This window comes from Nicotiana tabacum, chromosome 23, assembly GCF_000715075.1.
Source record: "Nicotiana tabacum cultivar K326 chromosome 23, ASM71507v2, whole genome shotgun sequence".
Classification (NCBI taxonomy): Eukaryota; Viridiplantae; Streptophyta; class Magnoliopsida; order Solanales; family Solanaceae; genus Nicotiana; species Nicotiana tabacum.
In genome coordinates, this window is record NC_134102.1 from 122,893,099 (window position 1) to 122,914,206 (window position 21,108).

General features: G+C 35.2%; 1 protein-coding gene and 1 non-coding gene across 2 annotated transcripts; both read left to right on the plus strand.

Moving 5' to 3' along the window:
- Positions 1–370: 370 nt before the first annotated feature.
- LOC107793343 (peroxisomal acyl-coenzyme A oxidase 1) lies at positions 371–9,155 on the plus strand. The gene is made up of 14 exons (XM_075246136.1): positions 371–781; positions 2,224–2,332; positions 2,565–2,626; positions 2,835–3,044; positions 3,368–3,455; positions 3,550–3,712; positions 4,051–4,249; positions 5,310–5,507; positions 6,103–6,234; positions 7,483–7,603; positions 7,854–7,964; positions 8,133–8,202; positions 8,438–8,621; positions 8,708–9,155. The coding sequence occupies exons 1-14, from the start codon at positions 644–646 to the stop codon at positions 8,915–8,917; spliced, it is 1,995 nt and encodes a 664-aa protein (XP_075102237.1). The 5' UTR covers positions 371–643; the 3' UTR covers positions 8,918–9,155.
- An 8,795-nt stretch (positions 9,156–17,950) lies between these two features.
- On the plus strand, positions 17,951–18,057 carry LOC142177836 (small nucleolar RNA R71). The gene has a single exon (XR_012706383.1). It is a non-coding gene; the product is annotated as a small nucleolar RNA R71 (small nucleolar RNA).
- The last annotated feature ends 3,051 nt before the right edge of the window (positions 18,058–21,108 follow it).

Sequence of the window (21,108 nt, forward strand, 5' to 3'; positions counted from 1 at the left end):
ATTTGGACAATATATTTAAGTTTGAAAAGAAATATTTGAAGCGAAATTAAAAAAAAAGAATAATTTAGAAATTAAAAAAAGAATAATTTAGAAATTAAAATTATATTTGATAATTTTTTTTTTTTGGGACACATATTTTATTTCAACAAAGATTAAATAAATACGAGAATAATATTTTTTCCACTTAAAATGCTCCACAAAAAGATTTTTTAATACTTAACCACTATTGTAAATATTAAATTTTTTGAATTATAAACGTTAAACTAGTATTAATAAAACATATTGAATACTCTATTATTTACGGTCGTCAAACAAATCAAACCTTTTTTTTTTCTGGAATAAATCAAAGCTGACGAACCTTTTTTTCAAAAATATGAAAAAGGCATATATATATATATACTGTAAACAAAAGTACAGTCAAAATATGATTATGTAAGAGTGCCTCCTACAACTACTACTGCTATAAATAGCGCACACACAAATCGTTTCTTGGAAAGCTCAAACGTGTTCAATCCTTATCCTTCTTTTTTTTTTCTCCTCGTTTTTTACAATAATCGAATTGGGGTATTTGCTAAAACAACCAAAGATTGGATTTTTTTTCATTCTGTGCAATAATTTTTGGGTTTTGATCTGAGAGGAAAAGATGGAGGGTGTTGATTACTTGGCTGATGAGAGGAAAAAAGCTGAGTTTGATGTGAATGAGATGAAGATTGTTTGGGCTGGTTCTCGCCATAATTTTGAATTATCAGATCGTATCTCCAAGCTTGTTGCTAATGATCCTGTAATTCCCTTTTCCTTTTTATTTTCTTCTAAATTTTTAATTTTTGTTTGACCCCTTTTTGTTGAATAACCTTTTTGGATATGGCTGTCGGTGGATATGAATCACGGTTTTTGTTTCTTTATAACTGATGATTACAGTATTTCTTTTTTGTTTATTTGTTTGTTGTTTATATGGGTGTTTGATTTTTTTTTTTTTTTTTGGGTGAATGAAGATGGTGATGCTGGAGAGAAAATTCTTTTTGTGCTCATTCACTGTGTTTTAAGAGAAAAAGATTTGATTTTGATAAGGTTTAGGAAGCCAGTCCCGGTAGATACTTATCCGCATCGGGTGTTTACACCAAACCAGTTCAATTTATCATGGTTAAGTGGTCTAATGAAGTAAAAATATGCATTAATTAACCACGGTTAAGTGATAGAAGTGAATGTGCAAACACATGTCATGTTTCTAATTACATGGTGTAAACAACCAGTGAGGTAAATTTTTACCAAGCCAGTAATGTCTTTGATTTAACTGAGATAAACTGATGATTACAGTATTTCTTTTTTGTTTGTTTATTCGGGTGTTTGATGTTTTTTTTATGTGTGAATGGATATGGTAATGATGAGGGAAAAAAACCTTTTTGTGCTCAGTCACTGCGTTTTAAGAGAGAAAGATTTGATTTTGATAGGTTTTGCGAAGCCAGTAATGTGTTTGATTTAACTGATATAAACTGACCACTTTCTGTATTGAACTTTGATCAAACATTATTTAGTAGGCTAAAATTTTATTGAAGCGGTGTGGATGAATCATTGTTTGGCGTTAGAATTGCCTGAAGTTATGAGGAAACAAAAAATGTAAAACCGATGGAGCAAGTACATTAGAATTTTTTTGTAGGGACTAGTTTGGTTAAATGCTATGGAGTAGGGTCTAGTGTTTGGATAAATGCTAAGTGCTAACATGTATTTGAACTTTAGGATGATTTAGTTAGTAAGTAAAACGTTTGTGAGAAATGCTACCATGTTTTTTGTGAACGGATATGCTGTCTGATGCATTCTGTTGTTAGTGTTTGAAAACTAGGATTGTGATGCTGAAAAGCTACTTTTTTTAGGAGTAATTTTTTTTCCCTTTTTCTACCAGCCAAAGCAACTGTCTTTTCATGCTCATTCAAATGCGATTTGGTTTAAAATTTCCATTTTGATACATTTTAACGTACCACTGGTGCATGTGATTCAGCCGGTGAATGTTTTGGTTGGAAAATTGATCAAAAACTTTTTAGTGCATAATTTTTGAATGACTTGACTTTGACAGGAGGAGATTATGTTGTTTGGCGCATGTCATTTGTTTGGGGTTGGGGAGGGAGATTTTGAAGGAGGGTATTGTCTTGTTTGACTATGTTTTTTGCTTCTGCCTTGTTACTATTTTGCATGTCCTTAATCTTTACTGAGTGTCATTGTGGGATATAGGGCTTCAGCAAGGAAGGCAGAACTATGCTTCCCAGGAAAGAACTATTTAAGAACACGCTAAGAAAGGCGACATATGCATGGAAACGGATCATTGAACTTCGTCTTTCTGGTATGACTTTGTTTTACTTTCTAATCCTTATCATATGTTTTCTGCCAACGACAAAAAGCACCTCCACCCACAACCGATAGATCCTGGGTTCGAGTCATGCTGGAGGGGAGGTGTGGAAACACTATAGATCCTCCTAATTTGGGAGAGAATTTAAAAAAAAAAAATGTTTTCTGCCAACGAAGAGCTGTCTTATTAAGTGCATGCTGATTACCTTGAATTTTTGTTTCTGCAGAAGAAGAAGCAGCTAAGTTAAGGCATTTTGTAGATGAGCCTGCCTTTACCGATCTTCATTGGGTAACATCTTGTTTGGCTTTTGCTTTTGCCTATGTTAAATTCTTGCTACGCTACTGCTTATATTGAGTATATACATGCATAATGCGCTTGACGATTTTGAAAAGAAACACTAATGTTAAAGTTGGTGCTCTTATTTTTTCCCCTTTCTATTTTCAATTGCTTTAAGCCCTTGGATTGTGGCTCACCTGCCACCATTTTTCTCTGTTAGGGAATGTTTATACCGGCCATAAAAGGACAGGGCACAGATGAACAGCAGAAAAAGTGGTTGCCGTTGGCCTATAAGATGCAAATAATTGGGTGCTACGCTCAAACTGAACTTGGACATGGGTCCAATGTGCAAGGCCTTGAGACCACTGCCACATTTGATCCTCAAACAGATGAATTTGTCATTCATAGTCCTACATTGACGTCAAGCAAGGTGAGAATTATCCACTACTTGCTTTTCCGTGTTTTGTTTTTGCAAAACAACTCTCCATTTTTAACATTTTGAGGAGTGTGATGCTCAAAGTATATGACACTCTTTTATGCAAGATATACCTCCTATACAACATCTTTTGCTTGTTTCAGTTCAATGTGCTATTCTGAAATCGCTGTATTTTTTAATTTTTTTTTAATTTGCTACTACCACCAAGATTGAAATGGCTGTATTAGCTTTATTATTTGCTGACCTATTACAATATGCTTATTTCATTAATAATTAGTGAATTTCTCTGATCTCTGGCTTTTTACAATTTGGAATAGTGGTGGCCTGGTGGATTGGGTAAAGTCTCTACCCATGCTGTTGTGTACGCTCGTCTTATAACAAATGGTAAAGACTATGGGATTAATGGTAAGTCAATGATTCTCATGTCACAAGATGGTGTAGTGCATTTTAAATTTTCAGGAAAGTTGCACTTACATTTATTGACTAATTCATATTTTAGGTTTTATTGTCCAACTACGAAGCTTGGAGGACCACAAACCTCTTCCAGGTGTTACTGTTGGAGACATTGGATTGAAATTTGGAAACGGGGCATATAATACTATGGATAATGGGGTATTAAGATTTGATCATGTGCGCATTCCAAGAGATCAAATGCTGATGAGGTTTGTTCTTTACCTTTTTCCGGTATTCAAGTTTCAGCTTCTCGTGTTCAAGTAGTCTTACAAGTAGCAAGTCTGGAAAGGTTTACCAGGAGCAAGAACAATAAGCTTTAGCTGTTAGGAAGCTTTGGAATTTCTGGCCTCTAATTAAGTGAAATGATAGTTACACTGTTCAAAAACATTACTAGGCTGAATCCCGTTAATACATGAGCATAATAACTGCTGTTGCCGAACCTAAAACTAAATCTCTTTTCTGTATCAGTGATTTTGGTATCATAATTTTTGGCTCATTACCATACTATATTACGTGGTAGTTATTATATTTGCACCTAAAATTTCAGGGTTTCACAAGTTACCAGAGAAGGAAAATATGTCCAATCTGATGTTCCCCGACAACTTCTTTATGGGACCATGGTATATGTTCGGCAAACAATTGTATCAGATGCTTCAAATGCTTTGTCTCGGGCTGTGTGTATTGCAACCAGATACAGTGCCGTTCGTAGACAATTTGGTTCTCAGAATGGTGGACAAGAAATTCAGGTAATCTTGGAAGCAAATCCTATCAGTAGTAAAGTAGATGATCATTTGTAATGGCTGGGTTCTGATCTTTCACTCATTGCATGCCATTTTATAGCATACTCATGTTGGTGGGGGCAATTAATTATGCAAAAGAGGTGGACATTTTTGTTAATTTTGATTTTAAAATGTTCTTTGTGTTTCATGAAATGCATTTGCTTATTCAAAAGTGAAATCCATACCAAACAACTTCCCATACCAGTGCCACTAATGTCGGCAAGCACAAATCCAACATCTGTATTAAGGGCAATCTCTAGTCTCATATTATTTGAGTGGAGAGTGAGTTTTGATGTCTGCATGTTAGTTTATAAAGGGGGTGGGTGGAAGGACTTGCACTTTTCTCTTTTCATTATACCTGTAGAATTAGCCATTAATCCCTTGCAAAAATCCTCAATAACCCAACCTATGTTGGATTAAATGCCTGCCCAAAAGAGATTTACCATGCTCAATTACCTCGGTGGTATCTTCAAAAAATTTAACTGGCAAGGGAAGGGGGGAGTCTGATAATGTTGTTCTGTGGTAGATATCAACGAGATCCTATGCGGTAGCAATTCGAAGAGAACTGTGATTTGGAAAGCGAGCATAAAATTTTTCTGGCAACTTTTTATGTGATGATCAACAATTAAAAGTATGCGCATCTTTGGGTTGACTTAAATCATTAAACAAGTGATATTTATGCCAAAACATCTCCCAGCAGAGCCAATTGCTGTACTCCAACATTTTTGACGACAAAATTTGCGTACTAGGAATCTTATGGCTTTAAATAATTTATGTTCATTAACTTTATCAAAAAAAGATAATAATTTATCTTCATTAAACCTCGTGACTCAGAAAAAGAATATTTATGCTAGCTGAGTCTGAGATACTACAAAATCTTTCTGCTACGTGTATCGTCATACTTGGCACAAGTGTTCATATATTTATGTTTTTCCCAGTCGAGTAATATTGTCGGGTGACTGCACATAGTCATCGTTTATCAGCTTGAGAGTTGTAACTAATGCTCTAACTGCATGCTTTTATGCAGGTGATTGACTATAAAACTCAGCAAAACAGGCTCTTTCCCTTGTTGGCTTCTGCATATGCCTTCAGATTTGTTGGGGAGTGGCTGAAATGGTTGTACACTGATGTGACCCAAAGACTGCAAGCAAATGATTTCTCAACATTGCCTGAAGCGCACGCATGTACGGCGGGATTGAAATCTTTGACAACCACTGCCACTGCTGTAAGTAGTGACAACAACTTTGATTGTCCACCTACCTTGCGCTTTACAATCTTTGATTGACGCTGTCATCCTTGTCTGGGGCTTTTGGGTCATATTTCCAAGTCTTTTACATGAATTATGTATAAAGGAGATGTTAGTTTCTGTTGAGAGTGAAATTTTATAATATACATGTGCAGAGAACATATTCAGAAAAAAATATATGGCTGAACGCATCTTTAAGTTTTGCCTGTCATACAGTTTTCGTTCTTACTTGTGGGCATTGAAATCTAATATTTGGCTGATTAAGATGCTGTGATGATTGAGCTGTCCGCTATAATGTAGTCTCCTAAACAATCCTCATTTTTATTGGGATAAGAGACTAGCAAGCGGGTCTTCTTCAATTGGATTGGACTGGCTTAATAAACAGTTAACGTTCTCTTGAATGTACCTCGGGATTTTTTTTTTTGGACCTGATCTTTTCTTCATATTCAAGAAAAACTGTTGCTTATTTAAGAAAAAAAGTAAAGAAAAGAACTTTTCTCTAATTGTTTACTTGAATCCATTGTCATGCCATTCAACATAACATGCTTCTTGCTTCATTGCAATTTTATTCCAGGATGGAATTGAAGAATGCCGAAAGTTATGTGGAGGTCATGGATATCTATGTAGCAGTGGACTCCCAGAGTTATTTGCCGTTTATGTCCCTGCCTGTACATACGAAGGAGATAACACCGTGCTACTACTACAGGTAAACTAATTGTTTGTTAAAGGTTGACATGCAAGTTCTAAGTTCTTCTTTAAAGGGTTTGTGTGGACTTAGAGATCCTTTCTCAACTTGTCCAGTGGTGGTAATTTAAGCCTCTCAAAAATATTTAGTTATTGAGCATAGTAATTCGTTTTTTATATAAATTTTCTATGCTTCAGTTTGTCATTGTCTTTTAAAAAAAAAAGAAATTTCTAGCAGCTAAACATATTGGTCTGGGTTTAACACTTTTGAGTTAATCTTTTGTTGTTAAAATAAGAGAACCATCAAATGAGAAACCATCAAATGAGAAGTATTGAGAAATTTCTGGAAAATGTGAATTCTTACTTAAAGAGTTTTCTCGAACCTCCATACCTCCCTCTTTATCAAGGTCTTTTAGAAGTTATAGACATTCTATAATTTAGTTTATCAATGATTGGAACTCGAAAGTGTCCAGACTCTGAACCAAGGTACATTTTGTTACTTCATGAAAAACAAAGATTATTTGGTAACTGAGAGGAGACTAAGATAACTTTTTGGAATAGAGGAAGTAGATAAGAATGAGTTGATGATAGAATGTTAATTTTTCTAAAATTCCTTGTTAAAAAAAGTAAATTTTCCTAAAATTAATGGATGAATTCCGTGGGCTAAAATTTGTTGTTGCATCAATAAGGGGATTCTGTTGGCGTGTTATTCCCTATTGCTCTCCCAAAAGCAAGTCTCATGAGATTTCACATGACACTTTTTTATTAAAATATTTGCTTGTGAGCACTTGATTGTGAAAGTACAAGTTTAGTTGCAAAGTGCCAAAAGGTTGGTAGAAGTGCCAGAGGTGAAAATTGTTGAGTAAAGCTTGTTTTGTATACAAAAACTAGCAGGCTCAAAAGATGTTCGAAAAATAGTTTTACTGCTCAATATTTTTGGGAAACTCAAGACAATGTTCTCAAACATTGTATCGCTGTGATCCACTTGTCATGGCTGTGTGTACATTCCTGAATCGTACTTTATGAATAGGATGGCTGTGGCTTGTTTGTTCTTTCGTTTGTTGTGAACCACCCCCCTCTCCTTCCCCTCAACCCCAAAGGAAAAATCAAACATTTGGTAACTTAAATGTCGAGCTTAAATGAGCAAGTGAAGTACAACATATACTTAACTGTTTTATGAAGTCTTATTACAGAGTCTTCTGATTCTGATATAATAGTATGATATTTTTGATCTAGTATTCCAGTATGAACCATGCTGTGTTTCATGTAGGTTGCGAGGTTTCTTATGAAAACCGTTTCACAGCTGGGCTCCGGAAAGAAGCCAGTGGGTACTATAGCTTATATGGGAAGAATTGAACACTTGATGCAATGCCGTTCTGATGTGAAACAAGGTAAAATTCTTGCAGCTGATCCTTCATTGTTATAGTTACAGTTCGTTCTGAAAGTACTTATTCCAGTATCGGTTGCCTTAGAAAAGGATGCGCTTGTGATATTAGTAGGTGTACTCTTATGTTCCTCGCTTTTACTTTCATAACTTCAACCATGTAAGAATGCCTGTTGTTTCGCCTTTCAATTAGCCTCCTATGTTTTTTACGTACACAAAGTAGATTGCTGATTGTGGTTGTTTTCCGTCTCCTGCAGCCAAGGACTGGCTGAAACCTAGTGCGGTAGTTGAAGCATTTGAAGCAAGGGCTGCCAGAATGTCTGTTGCTTGTGCTCAGAATCTTAGCAAGTTTGATAATCCAGAAGAAGGTCCTCACTTTTAAGCCGTTGCATCTTTCTTATTCAATTCTATAATGTTTGACTATCAACCAGCTTAAAGTTTCTGCATGAAGTTTATTTAACGTTTGATAAGTGTGTTTATTTTTCTCGCGATCAAAATTCAATTTATATTTTTCTTGCTTTGTCCTCCTTTTTTAGGCTTTGCAGAACTTGCAGCTGATTTAGCTGAAGCAGCAGTTGCTCATTGTCAATTAATTGTTGTCTCCAAGTAAGCTTCTTTACTGCATTCTCTTCTTCAGCTGTGTTGATTTGGATAACCAGTCTGCTTTTTAGCAAAGTATTTTTTCTTGCTGAAAATGGTATAATAGTTTCCTAAGTTGATCAGGATCTTCGTGTTGTAAAGCATGAATTTAAGCTTCTTGATAATGGAATTTACCAGGATTTGGTTGAGAACATCGTAGAGTATAGAACTTTGTTAATTAATATGTCTCTCATCTCATAAGGTTTATTGAGAAGTTGCAACAAGACATTCCTGGGGAAGGGGTTAAGCAACAGCTGGAGGTGCTTTGCGGTATCTATTACCTCTTCCTCCTTCACAAACATCAAGGAGATTTTCTCGGAACTGGCTATATCACCTCAAAGCAGGCGTCACTTGCTAATGACCAGCTCAGAGCCTTATATTCCCAGGTTCGTCTTGTTAAACTTGTTTTCTGTCATTTTTGTGCTTGGCGGGTTGAATCTGCTTTTACTGATCCATTCCTGTTTAATATCAGCTTCGTCCAAATGCTATATCGCTGGTTGATGCATTTAACTATACCGATCACTTCCTTGATTCAATTCTTGGACGTTATGATGGAAACGTGTATCCGAAACTGTATGAGGCTGCATGGAAGGATCCTCTCAACCAATCAGATATAGCTGACGGCTTCCATGAATATATTAGGCCACTACTCAAGCAGCAACTGCGTACTGCTCGACTGTGAAGGAAGAATTACATATATTTATAGCTGTTGTATTGTGCTGTGCCAATAAACTAAAATTTGAAATACCATCTTTCTTTTGGATGATGGCCTCCTTTATGACTTACATAGCCGTGATTTAAGCAGTAAATCACTAAATCTTGATTGAATAAGATTAATGAACTCTTGAAAGGAAATTGTAATGTATGCTCAGTATTTTCCCCTCCCAGAACTATGAAAGAAAATAGATTAATTTTTTGCATCCCTGGTAACCTTGCCCTTGTAACGAGCATCCTAATTATTTGATTCTGTACGATTACTTTCGCGAGGAACTCTAACACACGGAAAATTTCAGCATAATATGTTGGATTATGGATCTCATGCGGATAAACTTGCAAACTTGCAGGAGGGGTGTTTTTGTTCAGATTTTATTTTTATATAAAAAAGTGATTTAATTTCGATTATTATTAAAATTGTGTCTATTTTTTAATACTAGTTGCAAATTTGGTTATTTCTGATTTTTTTTTTCATTTTAATCGGGAAAGTGAAAAAAGCCCCCCTCAAAAACCAATTCCCCAAATCGTTTAAAAGAAACTTGTCTCTATTTTTTAACGACCATTAGTGCAAGTTTGTTTCATGAAGCTAAGGTAAGAAATGAATAGTTTACATAAATAGATGGTACAAGACTAGTTCCAAAGTTCGATTGGTGATTAGTCTAAATAGTGACTCATAATAAGACCAATAATTAATAAGACAACACCATCATAGTTAAATTCATCTTCAAAAAATAAAAGTTAAGTAATGCAATGAAAAGTCAAAGGCACAAACACAGAACGCATGATTAGGATTTTGGACAAATATTTACATGAAGAATTAGGTCAACATGTCATAATGGTGGAACAAAAAGCTGCCTCAGTGATTTTGATATCTACTACTCCTACTATATATTGAAATGTTATCACTGCTAAAAGACAAGAATTAGTGACGGAAAAATTATCTAGCTAAATAAAAAAATCTGTCGCTAATCTTATTTAGCGACAGATTAGCAACATATTAACAAGAAATTCTATTAGATACGAGCGATTTAGCGACAGATTAGTGACGAAGTTCGTAGCTAATTCTAGTTTTTTGTACTGTATTTCACTATATACAATTAATGACATTCTCCAAACTCGTGTATCATGTGGAAAGATTTATCGTTTTTTCAAGATATTTACTGCAAAAAGGTTAGTTGCAAATTCAAAGAGTTAAAATCACTGTGATCATTAATACCTAATCGAAATGGAAGAAAGTAAGAAGAATAATATATAGTTTTTCCTTGACCATGGAGCATATGATCATTATTATGATCTGAACTTGTAAGAATCTCTAAAGTATGAATTCAAATAATTCTGTCTACTTTGTATTATTTTTGCTATATTTTTCAAGAATGATTAAAATGTAGTGTCACAAGATATAGATTCACTACAAAGGTGTTTAATTAATCTCCAACCTAATCGTGTTTATTCAATATTGTAGTTTACACTGGGTATGTTGTTGTTATTGTGACCCCACTCCTTAAATAAAGTCCGTCGGATTTAAAATACATCGTATACATAGTTTTCAGTCGCTTTTTAATTAAGTTTTTTGCCCTTTTGTGGAATTATTGAGCCGGAGAGACCAAAAAAAAAAGAAAAGATTGTTTTCAATTAAGATGTAGAATATGTCAAGCACATTTTAAATATTTTCAGTATGTTATTTATTTCTTTTGATTTCATTATTTGTATCTTTCTTCAAACATCAACATTATATTGGCATTACTCCAGATTTGCTTGCCCCAAAATAATTCGATTGGAGTGTTTGTGCTTGCGAATACTCTTCTAGTCCTTTTCTGTCTTGATTTTACAATAGAAACATATATTTCTTGACACCCTTGCCCCCACCCCCACCCCCCAAAACAAAACAAAAAATTAAAAGAAAAAGAGAAAAGGGTGTTTGCTTATGATGTAAAATTTAAAAGTAGAAGACAATTCTTAATTACATAATCTAGATACTCACCTATATCAATAGGCATTTTAAGTGTTTTTTCTTTCACACCTAATGAGCTATTTAAAACAAACTGGTGCAAACAACATAAATTAATTAATAGGGAGAAATACCAATATAAAGTCAAAACATGAGCCAATACATTAGTGCAAATTGACCCTGATTAAAACCTTATAAAGTTATTATCATTTCTATTTTTTATTTGAGCTATTGAGTAGGCGGTTAATTGGGTTAATTGTGTTGAAACATAGGATTTATGGAGTATAAAATTAGCTTGAGGTGTGTCAAGGACATTGTCCTTAAGGATATTTTGCCCACATCGTGATGAATAAAATTAGACGTATCCCCATGATTAAATAAGCTCTTCTAGTATACTAGGAGCAGAAACACTTATTAAATAAAAGAAAACCGCTCAAAAGAAAAAGGACTTTTTTCATCTTTTTCACTCACCACCAAATGAACACAAGAAGATATATTTATACATAGTCCAAAAGTGGACATCTGGTTGTTAAGAAAACATTTTCGTTAGTAATGCCAAAAACGTTACATAACATTAAAAGCAATTAAAAAACGTTTCAAACAGCAAATTCATTATAATCATTGATCAAACTGATTTTGATAGCCATTCAAGGTTAGTAAATATATTATATTCAAAGTTATTCAAATTTACTATTATACACATTAAATATATTCAAATTGATAGTATAATAAAGATCCATTAATATAATATAACAAGAATGAACCTAGACAATAATTTGAATATTTCTTTTTGAGTTATCCAATTAGTTTTTCTAATAATCCCCACATAACTCAAAAAGAATATTAAGAAATATAGTAAAATAAAAAAAACTTTTGCTGGGTTTTCACAAATGAGCATAATGCGTCGAATCTGGTGTCTCTTGGACTATGAACGAGACCTAGATAAAATAAGAATAAACTTACAGAACAATTGGTGAAGTTTAAAACTTCTATGAACCAATAATTCTTTTGTAAGCTTAGTGTCTTATCTATCACATTATATCCTACACACTTTGTTGTTTGTCGCGGTTTTGTGCTAATAGTCCATGCGCGCACCTGATTTTCATGAGTACTTTAAAAATTTCGCCACAAGTTTTATAGGAGCGACCCTACTCCACACTCATATAGGTCCATCCATACAATGTATTTTGCACCCAATACACCACCTATAAAAAGGTTATGGATTATTGGATTAAGAGTTTAATAACTCAGTCTCACATTCCTTGTAGTCTTGCACTATATACACACACATCATAGGAAGATACATAATTTGATAGTACATATTTGATCAACTGCTGACTTGTTATTACCCATATGAACCTACTTCATGGGATCTCCAATCACATAGGTTGGGTTACCATCATTGTCGACACATCTCAAAATGAAAAAAGTCTCAACCTCTCGATGTTTCACTTATAAGTCAAAGGATTAGCCAAATTCTCTTTTGATTACACATAATATGTATAAAAAATTCTCATCTTTAAGCAATTGCTTTATGACATTGTATCTTTAAAAAAATATGTCTACTCTTCCCATTGAAAGATTTATTTTCTTACAATAGTTATTATGCATTGGCAATCACAATTCATCGATATAATTATTGTCGATTTAACTCACCAAGAGGTTGCTTAATCAACCTCACTTTCAGGCAATTTTAATACCACAACACCCACCAAAAGTTGATCACACAATCACTATTGAGCTTTTCTCATATGAATCATAGATTCAATAGCATCACTGTATCTTTCTAATACAGTGAAAAATTCACATACAAAATACTAACTGATAGTATTTTTCAAATAAGGCATAAAATCATCTCAAATGAAATAAGACTTGACTTCTGTACAAGTGCCTTTTGAAATATCTTTCAACACATAAGATTTTTTTTTTTGTATCTTTCACAATCAAGTACCAAACAATGTTTAAATATAGAAGCAACTTTAACATGTACATAAATATTTCAAATCAGTAAGAAACGAGCATAATTCAATAATTTCTTCACCCAAATGACTAAGAGACCCGAAGCAACATAACTTTTCAAACCTAGAAATACAACATATTTCTGATCTTCCAATATAAATATTTTTCACAAAAAATCTCAATTTTGTAAGGCCTTATTATAAAATTAATAAACAAATTTTCTCACATTTTTCCTTCTTAGGATCAGGCTATATAACTCTGGACACCACGGTCCCACACATTTTCGAAAAATCCAGGTTAAGGAGATAAATTTTTCACAACTCATAAAGAGTTCTACTTTATAAATTACAAGCTAATAATATGGCTTCACTGACGAGCGCAAAACACACACTTAAATTGTGCTCGCTAGTCAAAGATAGTATAGTATAATATCGTGTCCACAAGGATTAGATTTAAATAGTATTCTCGTAGTTTCTAGCTTGATTGCTATCCAGGAGGATCAACAATTGAGATTTATATGATTAATAATAAAATTTAACTAAGAATCTAAAATCTACAGCTATTGATTAGTGACTATCGAAACAAGGAATAAGCAATTAAGGTTATCAGTGGAAGATGATAGAGTTTTGACAGAATAAGTGCAAGATAATTGTTCGAGATCTAACTCTAGGTAATTCATTTCCAACTTTCAAGTGAGTCTCTCGAATTCACTCTATTATTAGTAAAACGTTCAGCAAAAACTCCTCTCTCGATTAAGTCTTAACCTCACGAGATGAACCAATTTAAGCACTGTGAAGATATGCAAGAATGCGTAGTGGATCAGTCTTTAGGAAAACCTCTTTCGATTATTATCCTAGCTAGATTTAATCAATGATTCAACCAGCCTCTTTCGATTACTTAGATGAATCTATGAACTCAACCAACAATATAATGCAAAGATATCACAAGTTATGCCTCTTTCGATTACAAGAACAAGTGAATATAGATGCAACAATTAAATCTTCCAAAAATAATTCAAATACATAAAAATAGAGTTATAATCCACAAACAATCATCAATATACCAAATCCATCAAAACCCAAAAGGATCTACTCCATAGACATGGAGAAGTTCTTTACAATTGTAATTAAGGTATCGAAAAACATAGATTCAATCCAAACCCGGATCTTGAGTGAGGAAGGAATGATGAAATCCTTGTGCTTGTGTTCTTCCAACTCCTCATTAGCCTCCTTGACCTTCTTAGGTCAAAAATCTATCAAAAGTCCATCTAAAATGGCGTTTTGGTGTATTTAAGCCGCCCCTAATAATCCTCAGACGAAATTACCCTTTTTAGCGGAATTGGGGAGTCACTCTAACATTTTTGGGCTACCATGCCGCATGCCGCATGCCGCGCCGCCCCATGCGGCGCGCTTGTGGACAATTCCAGAACGATTTGCAAAATGAGTTCTGGGCATATTTTGTACTGCCGCGCCGCACCATGCGGCGCCCCATGCGGCGCGACTGTGCATTTTTCTTAGAGTAGTTCATTTTTCCAATTTTTGACATCCAGACTTGGTCCTCGACCCCCGAACGCGATCCCGGTTTAATCCCTTAGGCTTCTACTCAGACTTCAAAGCTCCAAATAGCTCGAATTTGCTCCGCAATATCTAAATAACTCGGAATCACTCCTACACGACATAAATCACATAATAAGTGTAAAACACTACTAAATAAAGATCAACATAAGTAAAGTGCAGTGAATTAGAGTGCAATAAGCGACTAAAATACATGTTTCTAGACTACCATCAACACCCCATACTTAAACCATTGCTCGTCCTCGAGCAATCAAACTACACTTCACATAGACACCTTTTTAAACAACTCTCCTAACTCATCACGCCAAGAGTAATAAAGCAGATTAAGTACAAGACCGTAACATCCTCTCCTCAAGATTTGACTCAAAAGCACCACACATTTTTCACAATCCGATCACTTACTCTAACACATACATCAACGACATTACCTTTCCTTCGTGAATTAAGTGCCCTCACACAACAATAGAGAGTAGTTCCAAAAATACTAAAGTTTAAGAACAATTAGAAACTCAAGATAGAAAGAATTTACTCACTCTTAGAAGTAATATTCATGTGCTACAAAAGACGTACCATAAGCTTGCCCATAATGTATTACTCTACTAAGTGAGCTCATTCAGTTAAGGATCAAGTAGGACTTCATTTGGTTGTAATATAGGCTGCGGGACGGGAAGGATACATTTGGATATAGTGACTACACCTCCCTAAGCACTATAATATATACAATTGAACATCCAAAACCTCACACTTATGTCAATCCAAAACTCCACCTTCACATCCATATATGTCAACCCCCAACTTTAAGCACAAATATACCAAAGGTTACCACTATCAATGAATATTTGCACAAATATGCAACTATATTTTTTTCTAATTCAAGTGGATCTTATTTTGTTTTTTTAAAAATAATGCACCTTTCTCCTTATTTCATTAGTTTCACTCAAAATCCAACTAACACCCCACACTTTAATTTTTACAAAGTTCATAACAATTTCAAGTGCTCGCGAGAGGTAAAATGAGTAAGGCTTGTAATATGGTTGCCAAGGAAACATGATTACAGGCTCAAAGAGGTTAACTAAGATACATAACAATTAGGTGGGTACAACACATAACCGGATCAACAAAGAAATGCCTATATCACTTTCAAGACTAAATGAAACTACAATTTTGCTTTGTAAATACACGGGGCAAGTTATAGACATCAAATGCAATGTATAAAATGCATAAAATCTCACTCACATATGGCACATAACTCACTCAGGATAGGACTCATCGCCACACTCTAGTCAAAGCAATTAAGCAAAGTTAAGATCATATAATTTAAGGTACTTATAAAAGAGTCAAAAACTGAGCCTAAGCGTCACAACTAAAGCACTTACTATTCTCAAGACATAATACAATTAAGAGATATTCCTTTCATTTTAAATCATAGCACAAGATTTCCTAATCCAATAAAAATAAAAACTAATTACACTTGGTTCAAACAAAACCCTTGAAAAAAAACCGTGGTACAAAGAAAAACCATGGGGGAATTCAGACACTACCTAAAAAAAAAATCTTTTGTGTTTTTTCGTTCGACTTAATCCCTCAAGAAACCTATCGAATGACATCCATCGTCGGGGAAAATAAAATATTTTAAAATTTTCAATCAAATGAATTACAAAAACACACAAAGACATTTATACATTCTATACATATATACATCCCCACCCCACACTTTAAATTTTGTCATGTCCCTATGATAAACAAATAAAAATCAAGAGGTAAGAAAAACTTCCCTGAACATCTAGTCGGGGTTTAAGTCGAAGTTGGGCTCCATCCCTCGCGCCCGAACTAGTGCACTCATCCATGAAGATAGCTTCTTCTCAGCCTTCTTGGGGTACACCCCACACTTATCTTTCTCATTCACTGCAGCCTTCTCTTTCTCACCCTTTACTTTCCACACAACACTAGCGGCTAGCTTCTCCCTTTTTACCCCCGTTTCTACATCCATCTCAAAAGTCACAGTCTCCTCGCCCACTCTACGCATGAGTTTTCTCTCATGTATATCTAATATTGCTCTACTCGTTGCTAGGAATGGTCTTCCTAGGATGAGGGGGACCTCCTTGTTCTCCTCCACCTTTACCACTATAAAATCTACAGGAAATACAAACTTATCTACCCGAACTAAGACATCTTCAACTATCCTTTTGGGTATTAGAGTTGTTTGGTCTGCCAACTGCAAAGATATTAGTGCAGACATTATCTCTCCAATCTCCTTCTCCAGTTTCCTGCAAGAATATAGAGGCATTAGATTAATTGAGGCACCAGGATCATATAGAGACTTATCAAAATTAGTAGTGCCTAAGGAGCAAGGTATGGTAAAACTCCCTGGATCTCCACACTTTTGTAGTAGTTTGTTTTGTAATATTGCATTGCAATGCTCTGTGATCTTGACCACTGAGGTCTCTTCTATTTTCCTCTTCTTTGTCAGGATCTCCTTCAAGAACTTGGCATAAGCCAGAATTTATGAGAGCACTTCTGTGAATGGTAGGTTTACATGAACCTGTTTCAACACATCTAGAAATTTCTCGAACTGCTTGTCCAGCTTTTCTCTACTTAGCTTTTGGGGAAAAGGCAACACATGCATATGATTGCTTGCCTCAGGTTCCTCCCTTCTCGATTTTCCTTCTTTCTTCTTTTCGACACCATTCTTCAACTTCTCCCCGCTTTCTTTTTCATGTCTCATATATTTTTGGATTGGGGTGAGATTTTTCAACTCTTGCCCACTTCTTAAAGTTACAGCATTTACTGTTTCTTTGGGATTTCTTTCTGTATAAGTCGGGAGTGTTCCTGGGGATCTCTCAAACATTAGGGTAGCTAAGTGCCCAACCTGTCTTTCCAGGCTTCGAAAAAATGTACCCAATTCTTTTAAAGTTGTATCATGGGCATCAAGCCTCTCATCCGTCTTAATAATGAAGGCCTTCATAAGATCCTCCATGCTGGGTTGAATCGACTGTGGATATTGATACTGATGCCTCTGCTGATTTTGAAAACCTGGAGCTCCTTGTTCCTGGAATATGGGGTTATTTTTTTGCCATGCATTTGCAGTACCCCCAGGTGAACTCCATGAAAAATCGGGGTGACTCTGACCCATTGCATTAAAATTATAGTTTCCTACAGCATTCACTTCCTCAGTTGACGCTTGACACTCATGAGTAGGCTGTCCTCTTTCACATATATGACAAGCTGCGGGTGTACATTTTGCATCGAGGCTATAGTTAGCTTTCGTATTTCTTTAGCCATAGCATCAAGCTGTATTTGCGCAAATGTAGTAGCATCAACTTAGTGAACACCAGTTGATTTTCTTCTTTCCACACTATCAGAGGGCCACTAATTAGCATCTTCAGATAACTCATCAAGAATTGTAACTATCTCCTCTGGAGTCTTTTTCACAAACGGGCCTCCAACTGCATTGCTCAATTTTCTACGCGAGGTTGGTGTCAATCCATACCAAAAATCATGGAGTTGCATCCAAAGTTCAATTCTGCTATGTTGACACCTTCTAACTATCTCCTAAAACCTCTCCCATGCTTCAAAAACAGTTTCATTCTCTTTCTAGCAGAAGTTATGAATTTCTCTTCTAAACTTGCATGTATTAGCTGATAAGAGATATTTATCAAGAAATTTTCTGATTATTTCCTCCCATGTTCTAATTGATCCATTTCGCAAGCTTCGAAGCCACTGCTTCGTATTATCTTTAAGTGAAAAGAGAAATGCCCTTAAATAGACTGCATCTTGTGATACCCCATTGTATTGAAAGGTGTTCGTAATCTTCTCGAAGTCCATCAGATGCGTGTTTGGATCTTTGTTCATCTTTCCTCTGAAAATTCAGTTATTTTGAATGGTTTGAAATAAACCTTGCTTCAATTTGAAATTATTGGCTGCAATTGGATGTGGTCTAACACTTGACAATCCTTGATTGTAGACTGGTCTGGCATAGTCACCCAATGCTCTACCAGGCCTTGGTAGCGTATTCTCGAACTGGTCTTCAATCAAGGGTCGATTTAGATTGAATCTTTGACCCCTATTGTCTTCAACAGTTTCCTCAACAGCTCTATGGGCTGCCTCAGCAGCTATCCTTGTAGCTGCCTCTACCTCATTGTCATCGTTATTATCCATGCGTTCTTGGGTTGAAGGTTACCCCAAGAACCTTACGGCAAACTCTTTCTCCTTCCTCAGTTGCCGCAGGTGTTTTTCCAATTCCGTGTTATAGGCTATTACTTCTTTACAAGAAGATCGTGTCATACACTACAGACTTAACCTATTGTCTGTACACGAAGGAGAACCCGTGAAGAACAAAATAAAAGTAAAAAAAAAAAACAAATTCCTGAATTAGCACTACAAACTATTTCAAACACTATTGATTACCAATACCTTGCAACGTCGCCAAAATTTGACGAGCACAAAACACACACTTAAATTGTGCTCGCTAGTCAAAGATAGTATAGTATAATATCGTGTCCGCATGGATTGGATTTAAATAGTATTCTCGTAGTTTCTAGCTTGATTGCTATCCAGGAGGATCAACAATTGAGAATTTATATGATTAATAATAAAATTTAACTAAGAATCTAAAATCTACAGCTATTGACTAGTGACTATCAAAACAAGGAATAAGCAATTAAGGTTATCAGTAGAAGAGGATAGGGTTTTGACAGAATAAGTGCAAGATAATTATTCGAGATCTAACTCTAGGTAATTCATTTCCAACTTTCAAGTGAGTCTCTCAAATTCACTCTATTATTAGTAAAACGTTCAGCAAAAACTCCTCTCTCGATTAAGTCTTAACCTCACGAGATGAACCAATTTAAGCACTGTGAAGATATGCAAGAATGCGTAGTGGATCAGTCTTTAGGAAAACCTCTTTGGATTATTATCCTAACTAGATTTAATCAATGATTCAATCAGCCTCTTTCGATTACTTAGAAGAATCTATGAACTCAACTAATAATATAATGCAAAGATATCACAAGTTATGCCTCTTTTGATTACAAGAACAAGTGAATATAGATGCAACAATTAAATCTTCCAAAAACTATTCAAATACATAAAAATAGAGTTATAATCCACAAACAATCATCAATACACCAAATCCATCAAAACCCAAAAGGATCTACTCCATAGACATGGAGAAGTTCTTCACAATTGTAATTAAGGTATAGGAAAACATAGATTCAATCCAAACCCGGATCTCGAGTGAGGAAGGAATGATGAAATCCTTGTGTTTGTGTTCTTCCAACTCCTCCATAGCCTCCTTGGCCTCCTTAGGTCAAAAATCTGTCAAAAGTCCATCTAAAATGGTGTTTTGGTGTATTTAAGCCGCCCCCAATAATCCTCAGACGAAATTACCCTTTTTAGCGGAATTGGGGAGTCACTCTAACATTTTTGGGCTACCATGCCGCATGCCGCGCCGCCCACATCAAAAGTTACCATTATTAATGAATATTTGCACAACAATGCAACTATATATTTTTCAATTCAAGTGGCTCTTATTATTATTTTTTTAAAAAAACAATGCACCTTTCTCCTTATTTTATTAGTTCCACTCAAAAGATACCCAACACCCCACACTTTAACTTTTACAAAGTTCGTAACAATTTCAAGTTCTTGCGAAAGGTAAAATGAGTAAGACTTGTAATGTGGTTGTCAAGGAAACATGATTATAGGCTCAAGGGGTTAACTAATATACATAACAATTAGGTGGGTACAACATATAACTGGCTCAACAAAGAAATGGCTATATCACTTCCAAGACTGAATAAAACTATTATTTCGCTTTGCATACACACGGGGCAAGTTATAGACATCAAATACAATGCACAAAATGCATAAAATCTCACTCACACGTGAGACATAACTCACTCAGGACCGGACTCATCGCAATACTCTAGTCAAAGCAATTAAGCAAAGTTAACATCATACAATTTAAGGTACTTATACAAGAGTCAAAAACTGAGCCTAAGCGTCATAACTAAAACACTTACTATTCTCAAGACATAATACAGTTAAGAGATATTGCTTTTATTTTAAATCACAACACAAGATTTCCTACTCCAAAAAAATAAAAACTAACTACACCCGATTCAAACAAAACCCTTGGAAAAGAACCGCGACACAAAGAAAAACCAAGGGGGAATTCAGATGCTACCTAAAAAAAATCTTTTGTCTTTTTCTTTCAAATTAATCCCTTAAGAAACCTGTCGAATGACATCCATCGTCGGGGAAAATAATTTTTTTTTAAAATTTTCAATCATATGAATTACAAAAACACACATAGACATTTATACATTCTATACATATATACATCCCCACCCCACAATTTAAATTGTGTCATGTCCCCATGACACACAAATAAATATCAAGAGGTTAGAAAAACTTCCCTGAACATCTAGTCGGGGTTTGAGTCAAAGTTGGGCTCCACCCCTCGCGCCCGAACTAGTGCACTCATCCATGCATATATCTTCTTCTCAGCCTTCTTGGGGTACACCCCACACTTATATTTCTCACTCACTGCAACCTTCTCTTTCTCGCCCTTCACTTTCCACACAACACTAGCAGCTAGCTTCTCCCTTTTTACCCCCCGTTTCTACATCCATCTCAAAAGTCACAGTCTCCTCGCCCACTCTAAGCATGAGTTTT

Excerpts from the sequence above, each read along its gene's own strand:
- LOC107793343 (XM_075246136.1), top strand. The coding sequence starts at position 644 with ATGGAGGGTGTTGATTACTTGGCTGATGAGAGGAAAAAAGCTGAGTTT. Across the intron at positions 2,333-2,564 it reads CATTGAACTTCGTCTTTCTG|AAGAAGAAGCAGCTAAGTTA; the intron begins GTATGACTTTGT and ends TTGTTTCTGCAG. Across the intron at positions 3,045-3,367 it reads CTACATTGACGTCAAGCAAG|TGGTGGCCTGGTGGATTGGG; the intron begins GTGAGAATTATC and ends AATTTGGAATAG.